The sequence below is a fragment of the Ursus americanus genome, chromosome 19 (genome assembly GCF_024610735.1).
Source record: "Ursus americanus isolate L20-20 chromosome 19, mUrsAme1.1.p, whole genome shotgun sequence".
NCBI lineage: Eukaryota > Metazoa > Chordata > Mammalia > Carnivora > Ursidae > Ursus > Ursus americanus.
In genome coordinates this window covers 34481843-34503428 of record NC_142145.1, presented here as the reverse complement: position 1 = coordinate 34503428, position 21586 = coordinate 34481843, and the positions used below count along the sequence as shown (strand labels likewise).

General features: G+C 34.7%; 1 protein-coding gene across 3 annotated transcripts in view; it reads left to right on the top strand.

Annotated features, from left to right (window-relative positions):
* The window catches only part of KIAA1328 (KIAA1328 ortholog), a 335333-nt gene that overhangs the window by 209768 nt on the left and 103979 nt on the right, over positions 1 to 21586 (top strand). For 2 of the 3 annotated variants that reach the window (XM_045777840.2, XM_045777846.2), the window contains exons 7-8: positions 244 to 917; positions 9203 to 9310. In XM_045777840.2, coding sequence (XP_045633796.2) covers positions 244 to 917; positions 9203 to 9310 — 782 coding nt within the window. The remainder of the gene's footprint in view (positions 1 to 243; positions 918 to 9202; positions 9311 to 21586) is intronic. The other variant, XM_045777841.2, reaches the window with a different exon arrangement.

Here is a 21586-nt window from a genome sequence, read left to right as displayed (position 1 = left end):
AGCAGCAAATAGCAACACTTTCTTTTTCTCATCCGTATGGATTTACTGAAATGTAGATTGTTTGAAAATGGTTTTAGCTTTGTGGAACATGTCCATTTAGCTGTGTGAATATGACCATTTATTATTTAAGAAGACAAAACAGCAACCTTGTTTTGGTAAACATATATCATTGATTTCTGAAAAGCCAAAAGAACTCATTTCAGTGTGCTCTTACCTGACAAATGATTTTGTGGTCCCTTTTAGGTATCCAACAGGAAAAGCACTCTTCGGTCTTCAGCTATGGAACTAGATGGTTCCTACTTGAGTGTATCCAAATCACAAACCTGCTATCAAACCAAGCAGAGGCCTAGGTCTGCAAACCAGGACTCAGCTTCAGAAGCCCTTCCGAAGTTTAGGAATAATTCTTTGAAACCAGCAGACTTTCGTTATCCCACAACGGACCTAGACAGAGTGCCATCAGAGACCAGAACATGTGATTATGGATCCCCAGGGAGAAAACTAGCAGGTACAGTCCCTACAGAGAAGGTTCCATCAGTGGAACTGAAGATGAAAGAATGCCAACCCCTGAAGCCTACTCCATCCAGTCAGTGTTGTGCTCATAGACTTTCTGAAAATGCAGATCCTATTCATGAAAGCCATCCTACACACATGGCCCCTCAATATTCCAGAACACATCTGGAATCATGCAGTTATTGTGGGCTTTCCTGGACATCCCTGATGCATGGTCAAGGGACACAGCAGTCTAGTGAAACTGATGTCAAAAAGCAACTCTCAGAAAATAGAAGACAGCAACTTATGCTTCAGAAAATGGAGCTGGAAATTGAAAAAGAGCGCCTTCAGCATCTGCTGACCCAGCAGGAGACAAAGCTCCTCCTAAAACAGCAGCAGCTTCATCAGTCTCGACTGGATTACAATTGGTGAGTCTTAGTTGTTGTTTCAGCAATGACCGTAGCTTGGAGAACACAGTGTAAAGTAACTGTTGTGCTACTGTAGCACTTGCGAAGGAACAGAGGTTCCTCTGGGGCTTGGCTTGCTCAAGATGCATACTCACTAGGACAACTAAGTAAATTCCACTATCTTGGGAAGACTTAGAAAATTACCTTGTCTTCCAGAATGTTAGCTTAGAATATCTACTTCGGAGTGGTCCATTGTCACTTTTGCTGGATTCCAAAGAGAATAATTTTAAAAGATAGGATTGTATAAAAATCCTTTGCTGTTTGTGGTCATTATAGAGAATATTGGGCATTAAGTAAAAATTTGAGACTTCAGGATATGGAATCAGATTGCAAAGCAAAGTGATTAACTATTACCATTCTATATTTATGTCTATCCACCATAATATAAAATATAACAAATGATAGGAGCCTTTTCAGTTCGGCCTTTTCTCATTATGAAGCATAACCTGTTCAATAACCAATTCTTATAAACTTACCCACACTTAAACTCTTCCTCCCTTAACAATTCTTCCCTAAGAACAGTGTTGTAAAAACTAAATTGGTATTTTGAGATTATATAGCTCACCATAGTTTTCCATGCAACATCATAAAGTTTGCCATCTTCATTTATTTGAGGAAAATTAGTAATAAATCAGACATAATTATATTTTAAACATAATAATATGTTATTTAACATATTTAACATATTCCACCAGCAGAATTGAAGATAAAAGAATGGTGTTATATGCAAACAATGAATCATGGAACACTACATCAAAAACTAATGATGTACTGTATGGTGACTAACATAATAAAAAATTTAAAATAAAATAACATAATATGTCATTTATGTCTTTAAAAAATAAATTACAAGTTGTCATAAGGAAGTGCTTGTATATATATATATCCCTGTCATTTCCTTCTTGATCAAACTTACTATTTCCCCATTTGTACACATTCATACATCCTATACAGATACACTTAATTTTCTCTCACTTAAAGATTCTGGCTAATATTTTTTAGATTCTAATTTCTTTGAGAGTTCCATCTTGACATTTTTCTGTTAGTGTAAAACTTTTCTTGCAACCAGGAATGCTCTTCCTCTTTCTCTTCATACATGGTCAGACAATTCTACTTTTCATTGTCGAAAGCTGGAGGCTTTTAACGTAACTGAAAATGGAGGCTCTTATAACAAGATTGTCGCCAAACGCCAAAAGGTTGCTTCAGTTTTATGACCCCAGTCTCTAATCCTCCAGTTAATGTGTAGTCTCTCCTAAGATTGTTATTTAACAAACATTTGTGGAATGCCCGTGATATGTGGGAAATGGTTCTAGGCACTTAAGATAGAAAAATGAATCAAACGTGGTCTTTAAAGAGAGCACAGTCCAGCAGGGGAGAATGGATAATTTTAGAATAGGTTTCATGTTCATCTGAACAGCACTGTTTATTGAAATAATGCTACATAATAATGGTAAATAGGCATTGTGTTCATCAGAACAGCACTGTTTATTAAAATAATGCTGCATAACGACAATAAAGTCTTTATTGTTCTCTTGATCATCCTAGCTTAGATGAGAGAGCTATAAAAGTTTTTGAGCAAGTTTTGTTTATGCGTAAATTGCAAAAGTTTATACATATTTATAGAGCTTTTATAAACTTTTTTTTTTTAAATAATTATAGATTGACAGGAAGTTGCAAAAATAGTAGAGGTTCCCCTCCAGTTTCTCCCAATGGCTATGTCTTACGTAATTATAATGCAATGTCAAAATTAGTAAATTAACATTGGTACAATGTGTGTGTCTAGCTCTATGCCATTTTATCACATGTGTAGACTTGCGTAACCACCACAGCAATCAAAATATAGAACTATTTCATCACTATAGAGATATCCTTTTTACTACCCCATTTGAGCTGCCCACCCTTTTATGCCCTCTCCATCCCTAACCCTTGGAACCCACTAATCTATTCTCCATATCTATAATTTTGGCATTTTGAGAATGTTATATAAATGAAATTACAGTGTGTGAACTTTTGATACTGGCCTTTTTCACTCTCTATGATGTTCTTAAGATCCATCTAGGTTGTTGTGTATATTGTACCTTTTGATTGCAGAGTCCTAGTCCATGATATGGTTATACCCTGATCTGTTTAACCATTTATCTATTGAAGGACAACTTGGTTTTTTGCCTGTTACAAATAGAGCTGCTATGTACATTTTTATACAAGTTTCCGTGTGGACTAAGGTTCTCATTTCTACAAAGTAAAGCCAGGACTGTGATTGATAGATCATATGATAAATGTATATTTAGTTTAAAAAATTAAATCTAAATTTAGCTTCTACATTTAGTATAAAATACTTCTTCACCAGCAATGTATGAGGGACTTTTTCTCTACATCCTCACCAGCACTTGGAATTGTCACAAATTTTTTATTTTGCCTGTTCTAATCTGTGTGTAATGGTATTTTGTTTTGTTCTTAATTTGCATTTCTCAAATGACTAATGATGTTGAAAATCTTTTCATTTGCTTGTTTGCCCTTCTTCCATCTTTTTGGGTAAATTGTCTCTTTAATATCTTTTGTCTGTGTAATTGGATTGTTTAAGGTTTTTTTTACTGTTGAATTTTGAGAGCTTTTTATATATTCTAGATATGTCCTTTCTCAGATATGTAGATTACAAATATTTCCTCCTATTCTGTAGCTTATCCTTTTAATCTCTTAATAGGATCTTTCACAGAGCAAAAGGTTTTAATTTTGATGAAGCTTAATTTATCAATTTTTTTCTTATGGATTATATAAAGTTTTTATCATGAATATTGAATTTTCTCAAATCTTGTTTATGCATCAATTGATGTGATCATGTGATTTTTTTAAATTTAGCCTGCTAATATGGTAGATTACATTTATTGATTTTTGAATATTGACCTAGTGTTGCATCTCTGGAAAATAAGCCCCATTTGGTTACAGTATAAAATACTTTTTATATATTACCAAATACTGTTTCCTAATATTTTGTTAAGGTCATTTGCATCAATACTGGTGGGGGATTTTGGTCTGTGTTTTTTTTTTTTTTTTTTTGTACTGTCTTTGTCTAATTTTGTTATCAAGGTAATACTGGTCTCATTTATGTCATTCATTTCTTTTATTATTTTCTTCCTTCTGCTTGCTTTAGATTTATCTTGCTCTCCTATTTTTAAATTTCTTAAGGTGGGAGCTTAGTTTATTGATTGGAGACTTTCCGTCTTTTCTGGTGGAAGCACTTAGTGCTATACATTTCTGTCTCAGCACTGTTTTAAGTATGTCTCACAAGTTTTGGTATGTTCGTGTGTTCACTTAGTATGTTCCTCTAGGTTCATCCATGGTGTTGCAACTGTCTGGATTTCCTTCTTTCTCATGACTGAATATATATATATATATATATATATATATAGAGAGAGAGAGAGAGAGAGAGAGAGAGAGATAAAATATATCTTTTTTTATCCATTTATTTGTTGACACTTAGGTTGTTTTCATTACCAGTAACACTGCAATGAACATGGGAGTACAGGTCTCTCTTCAAGATACTAACTTCATTTCCTTTTTTTTTTTTTTAAGATTTTATTTATTTATTTGACACAGAGAGAGAGAGAGCACAAGTAGGCAGAGCAGCAGGCAGAGGCAGAGGGAGAAACAGGCTCCCTACTAAGCAGAGAGCTCAACAAGGGGCTCGATCCTAGGACCCTGGGACCATGACCAGAGCCGAAGGCAGATGCTTAACTGACTGAGCCACCCAGATGCCCCTAACTTCATTTCCTTTGAATAGATACCAAGAAGTAGGATTGCTGGATCATATGGTAGTTCTATTTTTAATTTTCTTGAGAAACCTCCATACTGTTTTTCATAATGGCTGTATCAATTTACATTCCCACCAATGGTATATAGGGATTCCCTTTTCTTCATACCCTGTCCAGCATTGTTATCTTTTTTTCCTTTTGATCAAAGACAACCTAACAGGTGTGAGGCAATATCTCACTGTAGTTTTGACTTAGATTTCCCTAACAATTAGTGGTGTTGAACATCTTTTCATGTACCTGTTAGTCACTGTTTGTCTTCTTCGGAAAAATGTCTTTTCAGTGCCTCTGCCCATTTTTTAATTGGGTTATTTGGTTTTTTGCTGTTGAGTTGTGTAAGTTCTTTTATATTTTGAATATTAACCCCTAATCACCCTTATCACATAATTAACCCCATATCACATATATAATTTACAAATATTTTCTCTCATTCCATAGGTTGCCTTTTCATTTTTATAATTTATTTATTTTGCTGTGCAGAAGCCTTTTATCTCAATGTAGTCTCACTTATTTTTGCTATCATTGCTTGAGCTTTTGGTGTCAAATCCAAAAAAACATTGCCAAGACCAATGTCAAGGAGCTTTTTCCCTATGTTTTCTTCTAGTACTTTTACTGTTTCAGGTCTTACAGTTAAGTCTTTAATCCAGTTAAGGTTAATCTTTCTTTCTAAGTATTTTGTTGTTTTTGGTTCAATTGTAAATGGAATTGATTTCTTAATTTCTTTTTTAGATAGTTCATTGTGAGTGTATAGAAATGCAACTGATTTTTGTGTGTTGATTTTGTATCCTGCAGTTTTAGTGAATTCATTCATTAGTTCTAACGGTTGTTTGGTGGCATCTTCATTTTTCATATATGTATAAGATTGTGTCACCAGCAAACAGACAATTTTGCTTTTTTTTCTGATTGGTATATCTTTTATTTCCTTTTCTTGCCTAATTACTCTGGCTGGTACTTCCAGGTTTATATTGAATAAAAGTGGGAAGAATAGATATCCTTGTCTTGTTCCCGTTCTTAAAGGAAAAGTTTTCAACCTTTCACCATTGAATATGATGTTAGTTGTGGGCTTGTGATATATGGCCCTTGATTATGTTGAGTTATGTTCTGTCTTTTTTTTTTTTTTAAGATTTTATTTATTTATTTGACAGAGAGAGACAGCTGGCAAGAGAGGGAACACAAGCAGGGGGAGTGGGAGAGGAAGAAGCAGGCTCCCAGCAGAGAAGCCTGATGTAGGGCTCGATCCCAGAACGCTGGGATCACGCCCTGAGCCAAAGGCAGACGCTTAATGACTGCGCCACCCACGCGCCCCGAGTTATGTTCTTTCTATACTCAATTTCTTGAGAGCTTTATCATGAAAGGATGTTAAATTGTGCTAAATGCTTTTCCTCTTTTTATCCTTTATTCTACTAATGTGGTAAATTCCGTTTGATAGTATTTTTTGAGATTTGCTTTTTATCTATATTCATTAGAGTTATTGACCTTTTTTTTTTCTCATAGTGTCCTTAACTGGCTTTGGTATCAGGCTAATGCTGCCTTATAGAATGAGTTTGGGAGTGTTCCTTCCTATTAAATTTTTTGGAAGAATTTTATTTTATTTTATTTTTAAAGATGTATTTATTTTGTTTTAGAGAGAGAGAGAGGGAGAATGGGGATGGAAACAGAGGGAGATGGAGAGAGAATCCTCAAGCAGACTCTGTTCTGCGCTCAGAGCCCCACTCAGGACTCAGTCTCACAATCCTGAGATCATGACCTTAGCCAAAACCAAGAGTCAGACACCTAACTGACTGTACCGCCCAGGTGCCCCAGAAGAATTTTAGAAAGATTTGCATTAATACTTCTTAAAATCTTTAGTAGAATTCACCAATGAAACTCTCCAGGTCTGAATTTGTTGTTATTGTTGTTGTTGGAAGGTTTCGGTCACTGATTTAATCTCCTTAGTCATTTTTGGTCTGTTAAGATTTTCAGTTTCTTCATGATTAAATCTTGGTAGGTTGTATATTCCTAGGAATTTATCATTTCTTCTAGGCTAACAAATATTTTGGCATATACTGTTTATAGTAGACTCTTATGATCCTTTGTAATTCTGTAGTATCAGCTATAATGTCTTCTCTTTCATTTCTGATTTGAGTCTTCTCTCTTTTTCTTCTATCTAAAAATTTGTAATTTTGTTTATCCTTTCAGAAAACCAGCTTTTAGTTTCAGTAACCCTTTCTATTATTTGTCTGGTCTCTATTTCTGCTCTGGTCATTGTTATTATCTTCCTTCAGCTAACTTTGGCCTTAGTTTGTTTTTCTTTTTGTGGTTCCTTGAGGTAATGAAGGTGTAAATGAGGGTTGTTTATGAGATCTTTCTTTTTTCTTAATGTAGACATTTATCACTATGAACGTCCCTCTTAGAACTGTTTTTGCTGTATTCCCTAAGTTTTGGTATGTTGTGTTTCTATTTTCATTTGTTTCAAGATATTTTTTGGTTTCCCTATTGATTTCTTCTTTGACTCATTGGTTGTTCAGGAATGTATTGTTTCCACTTCCATTTCCACTTACTTGTGAATTTTCCAATTTTCCTTCTATTACTTACTGACTTCTAGTTTTATTCCATTGTACTTGGAAAAGGTATGATTTCAGTTTTCTTAAATTTGTTAAGAGTTGTTCTGTGACCTAACATGACCTATCCTGGAAAATGTTGTGTTTACCTGAAAAGCATACATATTTCTGCTGCCATTGGATGGAATATTCTGTATCTGTCGATTAGATCTGTTTTATATAAAGTATATTCAAGTCCAGTGTTTCTTTGATGTTCAAATGATCTATCCATTGTTGAAAGTGGGGTTTTGAAGTCATCTATTATTATTGTATTGTTGTCTATTTCTTCCTTCAGACATGTTAGATTTGCTTAATAAATTTAGGTGCCACAATGTTAGGTACATATATATTTACAATTGCTAATATAGTCTGGATGAATCAACCTTTTATTATTATATAGTGATTTTGTCTCTTTTTACAATTTTTGATTTGTCAATTTTGTCTGATATAAGTATAGCTCCCCCTCTTCTCTGTACTTACCTAACTACCTATATGTCCTACCAAATATTATTATTAAATTTTAAGTTCCTAGAGGGTAATTAATTTACACATTTTTCTTTGTATATTACTGTGCATAGTTAGTTGCAATTATAAGAGTTTGACTCTTGACTATGATGGAAATAATACTGTTGTAATAATATTTTTCCCTCTTCATGGTTTTATTTCATAGTTGAGAATATATTTCTACAGATTTCATTTCTTTTTTTTTTTTTAAAGATTTTATTTATTTATTTGACAGAGAGAGAGACAGCCAGCGAGAGAGGGAACACAAGCAGGGGGAGTGGGAGAGGAAGAAGCAGGCTCATAGCGGAGGAGCCTGATGTGGGGCTCGATCCCAGAACGCCGGGATCACGCCCTGAGCCGAAGACAGACACTTAACCGCTGTGCCACCCAGGCACCCCTACAGATTTCATTTCTAAAAATGAACTGGAGTATGTCTAAAAAACTTAGAAAAATGGGTAGAAAAGGTCACATATTAGGTGCCATTGATTAATTGCCACCCAAACTTCTGGTAGAACATGCTGATTTCTTTAGCTGCCTTCCCTCGTCAGTACATCAAAGATAGGGCTAAGTTAGCATTGTTGGATATAATTTCTTCCAGTTTTGGCAGGGGAGGGTCATTTATCTGTGATCCTGAGAAAACACATTGGTCAGTGAGAGATAGGCCCAGGTTTTTAAACTGTCAATATGGGAAGTAGTTGCCTCCTATGGATTTATTATTGGGAAGGGTCAATGGTACTCGTGTTACTAGAATTCCCAGTAAGACTCTGGTGATCAAAATACACTTGCTTAGGAGTGGATAGAGAGAAACTTAAAATATCTAGAGAAGAAACTTAAAGTATTCCTAAAGCATCTATAATGTTGAAGTTTTGTTTTTTTGTTTTTTGTTTTTTTAAAGATTTTATTTATTTATTTGACAGAGATAGAGACAGCCAGCAAGAGAGGGAACACAAGGAGGGGGAGTGGGAGAGGAAGAAGCAGGCTCATAGCGGAGGAGCCTGATGTGGAGCTCGATCCCACGATGCCGGGATCATGCCCTGAGCCGAAGGCAGACACTTAACCGCTGTGCCACCCAGGCACCCTATAATGTTGAAGTTTTAATGATATTTTGACCAACTCAGTCTTCCCCAACTCCTCTATAAATAAAGAAAATTTAAGTTCCTTTAAAACGGATTTGTGTTTAGTTTATTTTATTTACATCATCTGTGTATTTAAGAAGTACCCATTTATTTTGACAGATTGAGTTTTAATTTGAAAATAATCTCTGGAGGTCTAGCTGAAAGAATATGGTCTTCCAAGGGTTACCATTCAGTTTCTTAGGTTCCACAGGATTAGAAATTCTCTAAATTTACTTTTTCAGGTTAAGAACTCAAGCTGTATTTAAGTCAAGAGAACTCCTTGCTGCTAAAGAGTTTATCAAACCCCGAGAACTCAATCTGGATATGAATGGGGATGACTCTGGACCAAGGTAAACCTGACTGATGGGTGAAAGCAAGAACACGTTAGGACACAGATATTAAGGCACAGATATTAAGGATATGTTTGGTATATATTTATAGCTTTATATAGGTCCAGTTTTCTGATAATATGAATAAATACATTCTCATTGTAAAAATGTTTTAAATATAGGAAAGTGTAAAGAAGAAAATAAAAATCATTCATTCATGATCCTACCATTCAGAGATGATCCTTTGAGCCCTCTTCCCCTTAATGTCTTTCTTTTATAATAATATATTCTATATTGAGCAATAGGGATTATGCTTATGCAGAATTTTAATTTTTGCTTTTTTCACTGAATCATATTTTCTGGTATCATAATTTATTTTATGAAAACTTCATATTCATTCAACGTATATTTATTGTATGACAAATATTTCTCTATTTCTCTATTAGCCTATTATTGGATAATACAAGCTTTTATAAGTTATGCTTTGAAGAACATTTCTGTGAATAAATTTTTTACTTTATCTCTACCTATATCTTTGATATAGATTCTATAAATGGAACTACTAACTCAAAGTATGTATGAATCCTTTTAAGATTCTTGGTTCACATTACCCAGTTGCTTTCCATAAAAGTCAAATCCATTTTTACCACCAAAGCTGTGTTTGAGGATTCCCTTTTCATGAAATTTGAAAAATTTTTGGCCATTATTTTTTCAATTTTTTTGCCTATTCTCTTTCTTCTTTCCTTTTTGGATTTCATTTACAGGTATGTTAGACCTTTAGTGAAGTCCCTGACTCTCTGCTAATTTTTTAGAATTTTTTCTTTATTCTTTGTAGTGGATAATTTCTATTGATTGTTCTCAAATTTGTCAACTCTTCTGTGGTTTCCAATCGGCTGTTAAGCCCATAGAATGATTTATTTTTATTTAGATACTGGATTTTTCAATTTTAGAATTTCCATTTGGATCTTTGTTAAAATTTCTATTTCTCTGCTGAACTTTCCTTTTTTATTCATTACAGATATATTTTTCCTTTAAAGTGCTTGTCTCCAGTTCTAACACCTGGATCATCTTGGGGTTTGTCTCCATTGATCAACTTTTCTCTTGAGTATTGGTCATGTTTTTCTTTGTACATTTAGTAATTGTTTTATTGTTTCCTGGTATTGTGAATGACTCTGGAATTCAGTTATAGTCCTCTAAACAATGTTAATTTTTATATGCTAGCAAGCAGTTAACTTAATTCAAATTCCAAGCTCTGCTTCCTTTGAATAACAATGAAAATCACTGCTGAGCTCTTTAAACTTTAACTGGGATGGATGTTTGAGTCTGCCTCATTTGCACATAGTTCGGGGGCAGCCAGGACTGGCAGGGTTGTTATGAAGAATTTGAGGTTTTCACTCTTTCTCTCTAACCCCTCCAGGATTTTTCCCTTTTCAGTTGCTTTGGTCAACTCAGACTCTTGTCCTCTGGTTCTTTAAGACTGACCTTCAGCTGAAAGCCATTAAAAAAAAAAAATTAAGAACTCTCCCAATGCCACTGTCTTCTTTCAAGTGCTGATCCTCTTGCAGTTTCTGCTTGTTTTCGGTGACTTTTCAGTGCTTCAGGTTTGGTGTTTTGTTGTTGTTGTTGTTGTTGTTTCCTCCCAGAGTTTATACTGTTAACTATGGGAGTTTGATCTTATAGAAACTACTCAGCCAGTGTTAGAAGCAGAACCCAAGAATTCTCATTTCAGACAATTTTGCCATCTTTTAATTTTGGTAAAATACACATAATATAAAATTTACCATCGACCATTTTTTAGTGTACAGTTCAGTAGTACTAAGTATATTCACATTGTTATGTAACCAGTCTCCAGAACTTCTTTATCTTGCAAGATTGAACCTCAATACCTCCACACTCAAAGTACTCCACATTTCCTCTCACTGCCAGCACCTGGCAACCACCTTTCTACTGTCTGTTTCTATATGTTTGATTACCCTAGTTACCTCACATAAGTGGAATCATATAGTATTTGTCTTTTTATGACTTGCCATAATTTATTTTTTATTTAATTTTTACCTTTGATATCAAGGATATGCGTAGTTTAAAAACTCAACTAGTTCAACAAGGCTTATGCAAAACAGCAGCCTCCTCTACAGGGGGAGCAGCAGTACTCCCAATCTTCAGTCTTTAGAGATAAGTTTTGACTATTTTAGATGTTTCTTCTTTTATGTTTCTTCTAGCATTATATCCATATTTCTGAACAACAGACTTCTGAAAGCATTGAGTATTAGCTTTCTGCTATGAAAAATGATGACTTTGCTGTCACAGATAACCATCTGTTGGCTTTCTCCCTCTCTTCTTGCTTTTCCCCACATTTCTTCCTTCTCCCTTCCCTTCCCTTTTTTACTTCCCCCCTAATATACATACCCACACACATTGCTTTTCCCTTCATTCTGTCCTCTCAATATAGCTATATCACAAGATGGTTACAATAAGACTGTATCTATTTTATACATACCGAGGCCATGTACTATATGATTATTAAATTTAATTTTTGTATAATTGTTTTCTCTAGAGCTTAGAAATGCCTTATTTAATTTCCAGTGTACGGGTTCATTTGTTAATTCATTCAAATATTTATAGTTTCCCACCAGGTGCTAGACACATTCTAAACTTTGGGGGATATAACTGTACAAAACAAAAATTTCTGATGTTGTGCAATTTACATTCTCACGTCTTGTAATTCCCAAACTCACCCAGAAAGTTTAATTTTCTAAGTAAATTTAAACACATTAGTTATTCTGTCATATCTTCATTGCATTCTTTTGCTGCTATATTCCCTTCTTTCTTCTTTCTTTTTTGTTTTTTTTTTTAAGATATCCCTGTTGGAGCCCTCTGTAATCCTGCTTATATATTTGCTTGCTTATGGTAGAAAAGAAATCTATAAAATGCTGATAAGACAAAGAAGAAATTAACACATACCTATAATCTCATTATCTAAAGAAAATTTTAGTATATGACTTCTAGATCTTATCTCTTTATGGTATATGATATGTGTTATATTGCATATTTTGTTTCATATTCCACTTTTTAAAATTCAAGTATAATTAACATACAGTGTTATATTTGTTTCAGGTATACAATATAATAATTCAACAATTTTGTATATTACTTGGTGCTCATCAGTATAAGCGTACTCTTGATCCCCTTGATCTATTTCACCCATCCCTCTACCCACCTCCCCTCTGGTAACCATCAGTTTGTTCTCTATAGTTAAGAGTCTGGTTTTTGTTTGTCTCTTTTTTCTTTGGCTGGTTGGTTTATTCCTTAAATTTCACATCTGACTGAAATCGTATAATATTTGTCTTTCTCTGTCTGACTTATTTCACTTAGCATTATATAATATCCTCTAGGTTCATCTGTGTTGTCACAGATGGCAAGATCTCATTCTTTTTTATGGCTGACTAATATTCCAGTGTGTGTGTGTGTGTGTGTGTGTGTGTGTGTGTGTGTGTGTGTACCACATCTTTATTTTTTTTTAATTCCAATATAGTTAACATACAGTATTAGTTTCAAGTGTACATTATAATGATTCAACAATTCTATACACTACTTAGTGCTTGTCAAGATAAGTGTACTCTTAATCCCCTTCACCTATTTAACCCATCCCCCCACCCATCTCCCCTCTGGTAACCCTCTGTTCTACTTAAGAGTCTGGTTCTGGGTTTATCTCTTTCTTTTTCCTTTTCATTTGTTTTGTTTCTTAAATTCCATGTATGAGTGAAATCATATGGTATTTCTCTTTCTGTGATGGACTTAGTTCACTTAGCATAATTTTCTCTAAATCCATCCAGTTGTTGTAAATGGCAATATTTCATTCTTTTTTATGGCTGAGTAATACTCCATTGTGTGTGTGTGTGTGTGTGTGTGTGTGTGTATACACACCACATCTTTTTCCATTCATTTATAGATGGACACTTGGGTTTCTTCTGTATCTTGGCTATTGTAAATAATGCTGAATAAACACAGGAGTGCATGTGTCTTTTTGAATAGGTGTTTTTGTTTTCTTGGGGTAAATGCCCAATACTGAAATTACTGGATCATATGATAATTCTGTTTTTAATATTTTGAAGAAATTCCACACTATTTTCTACAGTGGCTGTACCAATTTGCATTCCCACAAATGGTGCATGAGGTCCTTATTCTCTGCTTCTTAGCCAATACTTGTTATTTCTTGTATTTTTTTAATTTTAGCCATTCTGACAGATGTAAGGTGATATCTCATTATGATTTTGATTTCCATTTCTCTGATGATTACTGTTGTTGAGCATCTTTTCTTGTGTCTGTTGGCCACATGTATGTCTTCTTTGGAAAAATGTCTATACGGGTTCTCCGATTTTTAATCGAATTATTCATTTTTTTGGTGTCAAATTCTATAAGTTCTTTATATTTTTTGGATAGTAACCCTTTTAATAAGATGATGATATGGTTTTTATTCTTTCTCTTATTAATGTGATGTATCACGTTGATTGATTTGTGAATATTGAATTGCTCTTGCATCCCTGGAATAAATCCTACTTTATAGTGGTGAATGATTTTTTTAATGTAATGTTGGATTTGGTTTGCTAGTATTTTGTTGAGGATTTTTGCATCTATGTTTATCAGAGATATTGACCTGTACTTTTTTTGGTTTGGGATCTTTTTTTGGTTTTGGTTTTGTTTGTTTGTTTGTTTGTTTGTTTGTTTTGTGGGGGTTGTTTTTGGTTTTTTGGTTTCTTGTTGTATCTTTATCTGGTTTTGGTATCAGGGTAATGCTGGCCTCCTAGAATGAATTTGGAAGCTTTCCTTCTTCTATTTTTTGGAATAGTTTGAGAAGAATAGGTATTAACTCTTCTTTAAATGTTTGGTAGAATTCATCTGTGAAGCCATTTGGTCCTGGACTTTTGTTTGTTGGGAGTTTTTGATTACTGATTCAATTTCATTGGTTAGTAATGGGTCTGCTCAACTTTTCTATTTCTTTCTGATTCAGTTTTGGAAGGTTATATGTTTCTAGGAATTTATCTATTTCTTCTAGATTGTCCATAGTTTGTTGGCATATAACTTTTATAATCTTTTATATTTCTGTGGTGTTGGTTGTTATATCTCCTCCTTCATTTCTGATTTTACTTACTTGAGTCTTCTTTCTTTTTTTCTTGATGAGTGTGGATAAAGGTTTATCAGTGTTAACTTTTCAAAGAACCAGCTCCTAGTTTCATTCATCTATTCTGTTGTTTCTTTAGTCTCTATTTCATTTATTTTTGTTCTAATCTTTACCATTTCCTTCCTTCTCCTGGCTTTGGGTTATATTTGGTCATATTTTTCTAGCTCCCTTAGGTGTAAAGTTAGGCTGTTTATGTGAGATTTTTCTTGGTTCTTGAGATTGGCTGGTAGTATAATCTTTCCTCGTAGAACAGCTTTAGCTATATCCCAAAGATTTTGGACTGCTGTGTTTTCATTTTCATTTGTCTCCATATATATTTTTATTTCCTCTTTGATTTCCTGGTTGACCTATTCATTGTTTAGTAGCATGTTATTTTTCCTCCATATATTTGTGTTCTTTCCTTATTTTTTCTTATGACTGATTTCTGTTTTCATATTGTTGTGGTAGGAAAAGGTGCAAGATATGATTTTAGGTTTTTTTTTTTAATTTATTGAGACTTGTTTTTTGGTGTAATGTGATCTTTTCTGGGGAATGTTCTATGTGTACTTGAAAAGAATATTCTACTGTTTTGGAATGGAATGTTCTTTTTTTTTAAAGATTTTATTTATTTATTTGAGAGAGAGAGAGAACTTGAGGGGGGGAGGGGCAGAAGGAGAGGGAGAAGCAGACTCCCCAGTGAGCAGGGAGCCCAATGCAGGGCTCAAACCCAGGACCCTGAGATCATGACCTGAGCCAAAGACAGATACATAACCGACTGAGCCACCCAGACACTCCAGGATGGAATGTTCTGAATATATATGTTATTTCCATGTGGTCTAGTGTGTCATATTCCAATTTACTTTTAGTTATACTTCGCTAAATTTCAAAAGGAAAACATTTTTTCTTATCAAAAGCAAAACATCCAGAGAAACATTAAGAAAAAATTAGTCGGGGCGCCTGGGTGGCTCAGTCGTTAAGCGTCTGCCTTCGGCTCAGGGCGTGATCCCGCCGTTATGGGATCGAGCCCCACATCAGGCTCCTCCGCTATGAGCCTGCTTCTTCCTCTCCCACTCCCCCTGCTTGTGTTCCCTCTCTCGCTGGCTGTCTCTCTGTCAAATAAATAAATAAAATCTTAAAAAAAAAAAAAAAGAAAAAAGAAAAAATTAGTCATATTTTATTCATTATTCTGTTCCCTATCCTGACTATCTTGGTTGAGTTAGTGTTAGTACACTAATGTATATCCTTCTATAACTTTCTTTATGCTTACGTATATATACAACATTTATAAACATCTGAGATAAAAATGAACACATTACTTGTTAATTTTCCCCCCTACTTACCAGTACTTAATGATCATCTATCAGATTTTTAGATACACAACTGCAGTTAAGTAGAAAAATTGCTCTCCAAAGATTTCTGTGCTCTAATCCCTGGAACCTCTGAATGTGTTTCCTTACATGGCAAAGAACTTTGCAGATATGCTCAAGGGAACAGACTTTGAGATAGGGAGATTATCCTGGATTATCTAGGTGGGCCCAGTCTAATTACAGGTCCCAAAAAGTGGAGAACCTTTTCTTGCTGGGTCTGAGAGATGAGAGGGAAGGAAGAGGAGAGATTCCAAGCATGAGAGCACCTTAAACTGTCATTGCTGGCTTTGAAAATGGAGAGAGGAGGTCACAAGCCAAGGAATGCAAGTAGCTTCTAGAAGCTTGGGATAGTCCTTAGCTGACAGCCAGCAAAGAAATGCGGACCTCAGTCTTCTAACTACCAGGAACTGAATTCTGCCAACAACCCAAATGAGCAAGGAAACATCCTCTCCTAGAGCCTCCAGAAAGGAACATAGCCCTGCCTATGTTAGCCCAGTGAGACCTGTGTCAGACTTCTGACCTACAGAACTGTAGAATAATACATTTGTGTTGTCAAAGCCACTAAATTTGTGATAATGTGTTATAGCAGCAATAGAAAGCTAATACAAATACTATCTTGTTTTTTATAAAAGCATATTAGTCTGTGGTTTCTGTATATACTGTAACTTATCCAGCACTTCTATTTTTAGGCATTCAGGTTGTTTTAAGTTCTTTACTACTATGCACAAGGCTATAACAAGCATGACTGTACTTATATTCTTACGTTCTAATACTTGTATTTTTTTAGAATAAACTCCCCAAAATGAATAAGTCAGAGGCTATCTTTACATAAAAATATTTTATGTAAGTTATAGTTATAAATTATAATAGTTCATGCCAATTTTCTTTTCCAAAAGATAATTCATACTCCTGCTTGCAATTTATGAAAGTTTTCATCACTGCTGTTCACTTAAGTGTAGTGAATGCTTTACAAACTAGTACTCCAGTCTAAAGGATAGACATGCTTTAAAAGTTTAGGTGCATCTGGGCATGCATGTCCTACATTCCAATTATGACAAAAACAAGGTAAGACTATACACTGCTTTCAAAAAAATATTTCCTAATATGCCTTTTATCATATCATAAGCCTTTTAAAATATTAATCTACATTGTAAGAGTTTGAATAAACTCTGGCAACTGCTTCCAAAGTCTGATAGTCTTTGAAAATCCAAGAATTCTTACTTAACAGCACTTAAATTATTTAATCTAATGTGAGATTCAAAGAAGTAAAGGCAGTGAATTCATCTATCTCCTTGATTTAGTTGGCTATGAAAATGATATTGTCTCCACTAACCCCAGAAACAGGTAGAGATGGGTCAAGGGAGAATACATACAGCTTGAGAAGCCTTTGCAGAATGATTTAAATAAAAAATGTCTGTCGATTTCAGAAAATATAATAAAAAATTGTTATGGGAAATGACCTTCTTTCTACCTTGCAGGCTCTTTGATTTTGCCAGTGGAACTCCCTAGATAAAATTTAATTTTAAGCTAAATTTTGTTTATTTGGAAATTTAAATTATCTTAGTATTAAAAATGTGTATTTAAAATATTAAACTTACTCAAGTGAGGCATTAAGAATTTGGAACTAAAATAAATGAGATAATGAGGAAGTGAAAAACATTTTTTTTATAATTAACAGCTCATTTTGAGTTAATTATATACAATTACCAAAATCTAATTGCAATTTATTTTCTATTATCTGTGGGAAGAATCACAGGCAAGGGAGCTTACATTGCTGCCTTCCTGCATAAATGCTATAGAATGAAAATAAATAATATGTGAGGCCTTAATGACAAATAAGAGCAAATAGTAGGGCACAGCTGAGCCAAACCATTGGAAGATAATTATCTCATGAAAGATGATAATGATCTAAAGAGTCACAAGAACTCTGATTGCTTATAGGTTTTCTGGTTTGTTTTTTAGTTAGTTTGGTGTCTTTTTGGTGGCTATGCAAAGATGGCCCTTACAAATTAACATTAGTTCTGTAATTCTGAAGCTTTCTAAAAATCTGACCATTTTTGTATTTTTATATAATACTGAGCAACAAAAATTTTTATTAAACATCTATTATTTTTTTTTAAACTGGCTTGCTAAGTACTACAGAAAGTATACAGAATCCCCTACCATCAAGTACTCTAGTAGTAGAGTAAGGCAAATATCCCAATAATTATCATTGGTTAGATAAAGGGCTATAAATGAAATACAAAGAAATTAAGAAAAGGTTTTTGGCAGATGTAATATTTGAAACAAGCCCTGAAAAATAGGATAGAATTTTGATGGGTTAGGGGTATCTTTGGGTGTGTATGTGTGTTTCATGTGGGTGAAGACATGCAGAAAGTCTGAGTAAAGGAAGAAAATCACGCGGTATGTGAGGGGCATAGCAGGAAGTATGCTTTAGTTTTACCAGAAGTGTAAGGGAAAATGAAACTAAAGATTAAAATCATAACTTGGGTTAGATTATGAATGAATTTAAATATCAGGGCAAAGATTTTAGAACTGTGTGATTGGAAGAATAAAAAAAGTCAGGAAAAAGAACTGATTTTGTGATAAAAAAAAATTAATTTGATTTTAAAGACCACTGGAATGAGGGTCAAGAGTATCAGGTTTTAGTCCTTCCAAAAATTAGTCATGTGACTTTAAAGATAATGCTATGCTCCTCAGTCTCCTTGCCTGTAAACAGAAAGTTCAACTAGATTTTTACTGAGTTTCTTCCATCTCTAACATGATTATCTAATTATAAAGCAGGTTGGGTTTCCAAGACAAGGTACTTAGTTTATAAGTAGAAATTTGAATATAAATCTCCTAAGAGAAATTGAAGTTAGAGGATTAGATTTAGGAGTCATCTATATTGGTATTGCCCCTTGGGAATGGGTATTAATTTCTGAGAAAAAGTTCGGGGAAATGTAAACAGAACCTTAGAAAATGCCTAGATGTAGGAGTCTGAAAAAACAAGAGTGGCAATCTGAAAAGCTGTCAAAGAAGTAGACTAGGGCTGTGTCATGGAAACAAAAGAGTAAAAGCAGAAATTTGGTTGAGAGGTATGATTTTGGAAAGAGAAATTACCTAAAATGTTAATAAACCTGAGAAGTGACTAGTGAAGGAAAAGATTGCAGGAAATTAATAATTGATGGAGCCCAGTCCTAAAAAAAGGTAGGGTGATCAATTTCTATCACTGGTCAACCTCTCACTTATTTGTCTCAGGCTTCTCTTTCTCTGCTTGTACCTGCACACACCCCTTCTTCCTTTTTTTCTATACATTCTCCCTATGTGACCTTATCTAGGCCCTTGGCTTTAAATATCATCTGTATGCTGATGACTCCCAAATTTGTTTCTACAGGCCTGACCTTTCCCCCCAATCATTAAACCCATGGATCTTGTCTATACAAGACTTCCACTAAACTATCTGATAGACATCTTACAGATAACAAAGCTAAAACAGAAATCTTTTTTTTTTTTTTAAGATTTTATTTATTTATTTAACAGAAACAGCCAGCGAGAGAGGGAACACAAGCAGGGGGAGTGGGAGAGAAAGAAGCAGGCTCCTAGCAGAGGAGCCTGATGTGGGGCTCGATCCCAGAACGCTGGGATCACGCCCTGAGCCGAAGGCAGACGCTTAACAACTGCGCCACCCAGGCGCCCCTAAAACAGAAATCTTAATTCCCTTTTCTATCCCCCACTCCATATTCACCCCATCCCAAACTTCATTTCAATTAATACTCGCTACTCAAGTCAAAAAGTGTCCTTCATTTCTCTCCTTTCTTCTCTCTCCCCTCACAAGCAATCTGTAAGCATATTGTTTTATTTCTGTTCTACCTCCAAAATATATGTACTCCTCCCAACAGTAGTTCAAACCTGGGCTTCTGTAGAGAGTTCCATTCTTACCCCATACAATTATTTTCCATAGCAGATTGAAAGATCATTTAAAAATAGCAGTCTACCCGTGGCCTAAAATTCTTCAAACACTCCTCAGTCATTTAGAATGAAATCTGAAATCTTTGCGTGTCTTAGAGTATTCTACATGATTCGGCTTCTGCTTACCTCATTTTATACCACTCTCCTTCTTAAACATTTACTGACCCTAAACTTCTTAGTGTCCTTTACGTTCTTTCTTCCTTGAATCCTTTGTTCCAACTTAAATGGCCTTGGTCTTCTTTCAGTTTCTAGTACATGCTGCATCATATCTATAGCTGTTTTTAGCACTCTGAATCGTGTTCTTCCTTGTGTTAACTTTTTTAAATGAGACCTTAAATATTATCTCCTGAGAGGGTACTTTCCGGATCACCTGTGTATAGCATGTGTCTCTCATTGTTCCCTGTTTCAGTATTCTGAAGTCCCATATACCACCACCCAACTTTAAGTTTCATGAGGGCAAGTATCACAACTGTCTTGTTATAAATGATACATTATAACATATCTTCTATATTATGAAGATTAAATATTCAGCATATAGTATGTGTTCATAAAATATTGGTACAATGGATTTTTAAAAATCTCAATCCTCTCAGTAAAGAATGAAGTGAGATCATCTACTAAGAAAGGTGGCAGTAAGGACAGTGTCTAGGAGAAGGAAAGAGATACTTGGAATAATCTCAAGGGAAGGTATAAGAAGTCATCAAAAGGGATGATTAAGAAGTGTTGCATCCATATTATAAAAATTCCCCCAAGTTAATAAACTACCCTAAGAGGCAACTCTCAGAAGAGTAAACCCAAACAGCCAACACATATATAAAGTCTTCTCACAACTGATCTTGGGAAAATAAAAATTAAAAGCAATGAAAACAGATGAAAGACCTAAATGGGAGACAGGAATCCCGCAAAATTCTGGAAGAGACACAGGCAGCAATCTCTTCAGCCTCGGCCACAACAACTTCCAACTAGACACATCTCCAAAGGCAAGGGAAACAAAGGCACAATTGAGCTATTGGGACTTCATCAAGATAAAAAGCTTTTGCACAGCAAAGGAAACAGTTGACAAAACCAGAAAACGACCTATTGAATGAGAGAAGATATTTGCAAATGTTTTATCAGATAAAGGGTTATTAGTATCCAAAATCTATAAAGAACTTATCAAACTCAATACCCAAAGAACAAATAATCCGATCTAGAAATGGGCAGAAGACATGAATAGACATTTCTCCAAGGGAGACATCCAAATAGCCAATGGACACATGAGAAAATGTTCAACATCAGTTGGTGTCAGGGAAATACAAATCAAAACCACAATGAGATGCCAGCTTACACCAGTCAGAATGGCTAAAATTAATGTCAGGAAACAACAGATGTTGGCAAGGATGTGGAGAAAGTACTGGTGGAAATGCAAGCTGGTACAGCCACTCTGGAAAACAGTATGGAGGTTCTTCAAGAAGTTAAAAATAGTGCTACCCTACAACCCAGCAATTGAACTAGTAGGTATTTACCCCAAAGATACAAATGTAGTGATCTGAAGGGGCACCTGCACCCCAATGTTTATAGCAGCAGTGTCCACAATAGCCAAACTTTGGAAAGAGCCCAGATATCTATCAACAGATGAATGGATAAAGAAGTGATATATATATATGAGCATAGGGGAAGGAAGAAAAAATAAAATAAGATAAAAACAGGACACAAACCATAAGACACTCAACTATAGGAAACAAACTAAGGTTTGCTGGAGGGGAGGTGGGTGGGGGAATGGGGTAACTGGGTGATGGGCATTAAGGAGGGCACATGATGTAATGAGCACTGGGTGTTATA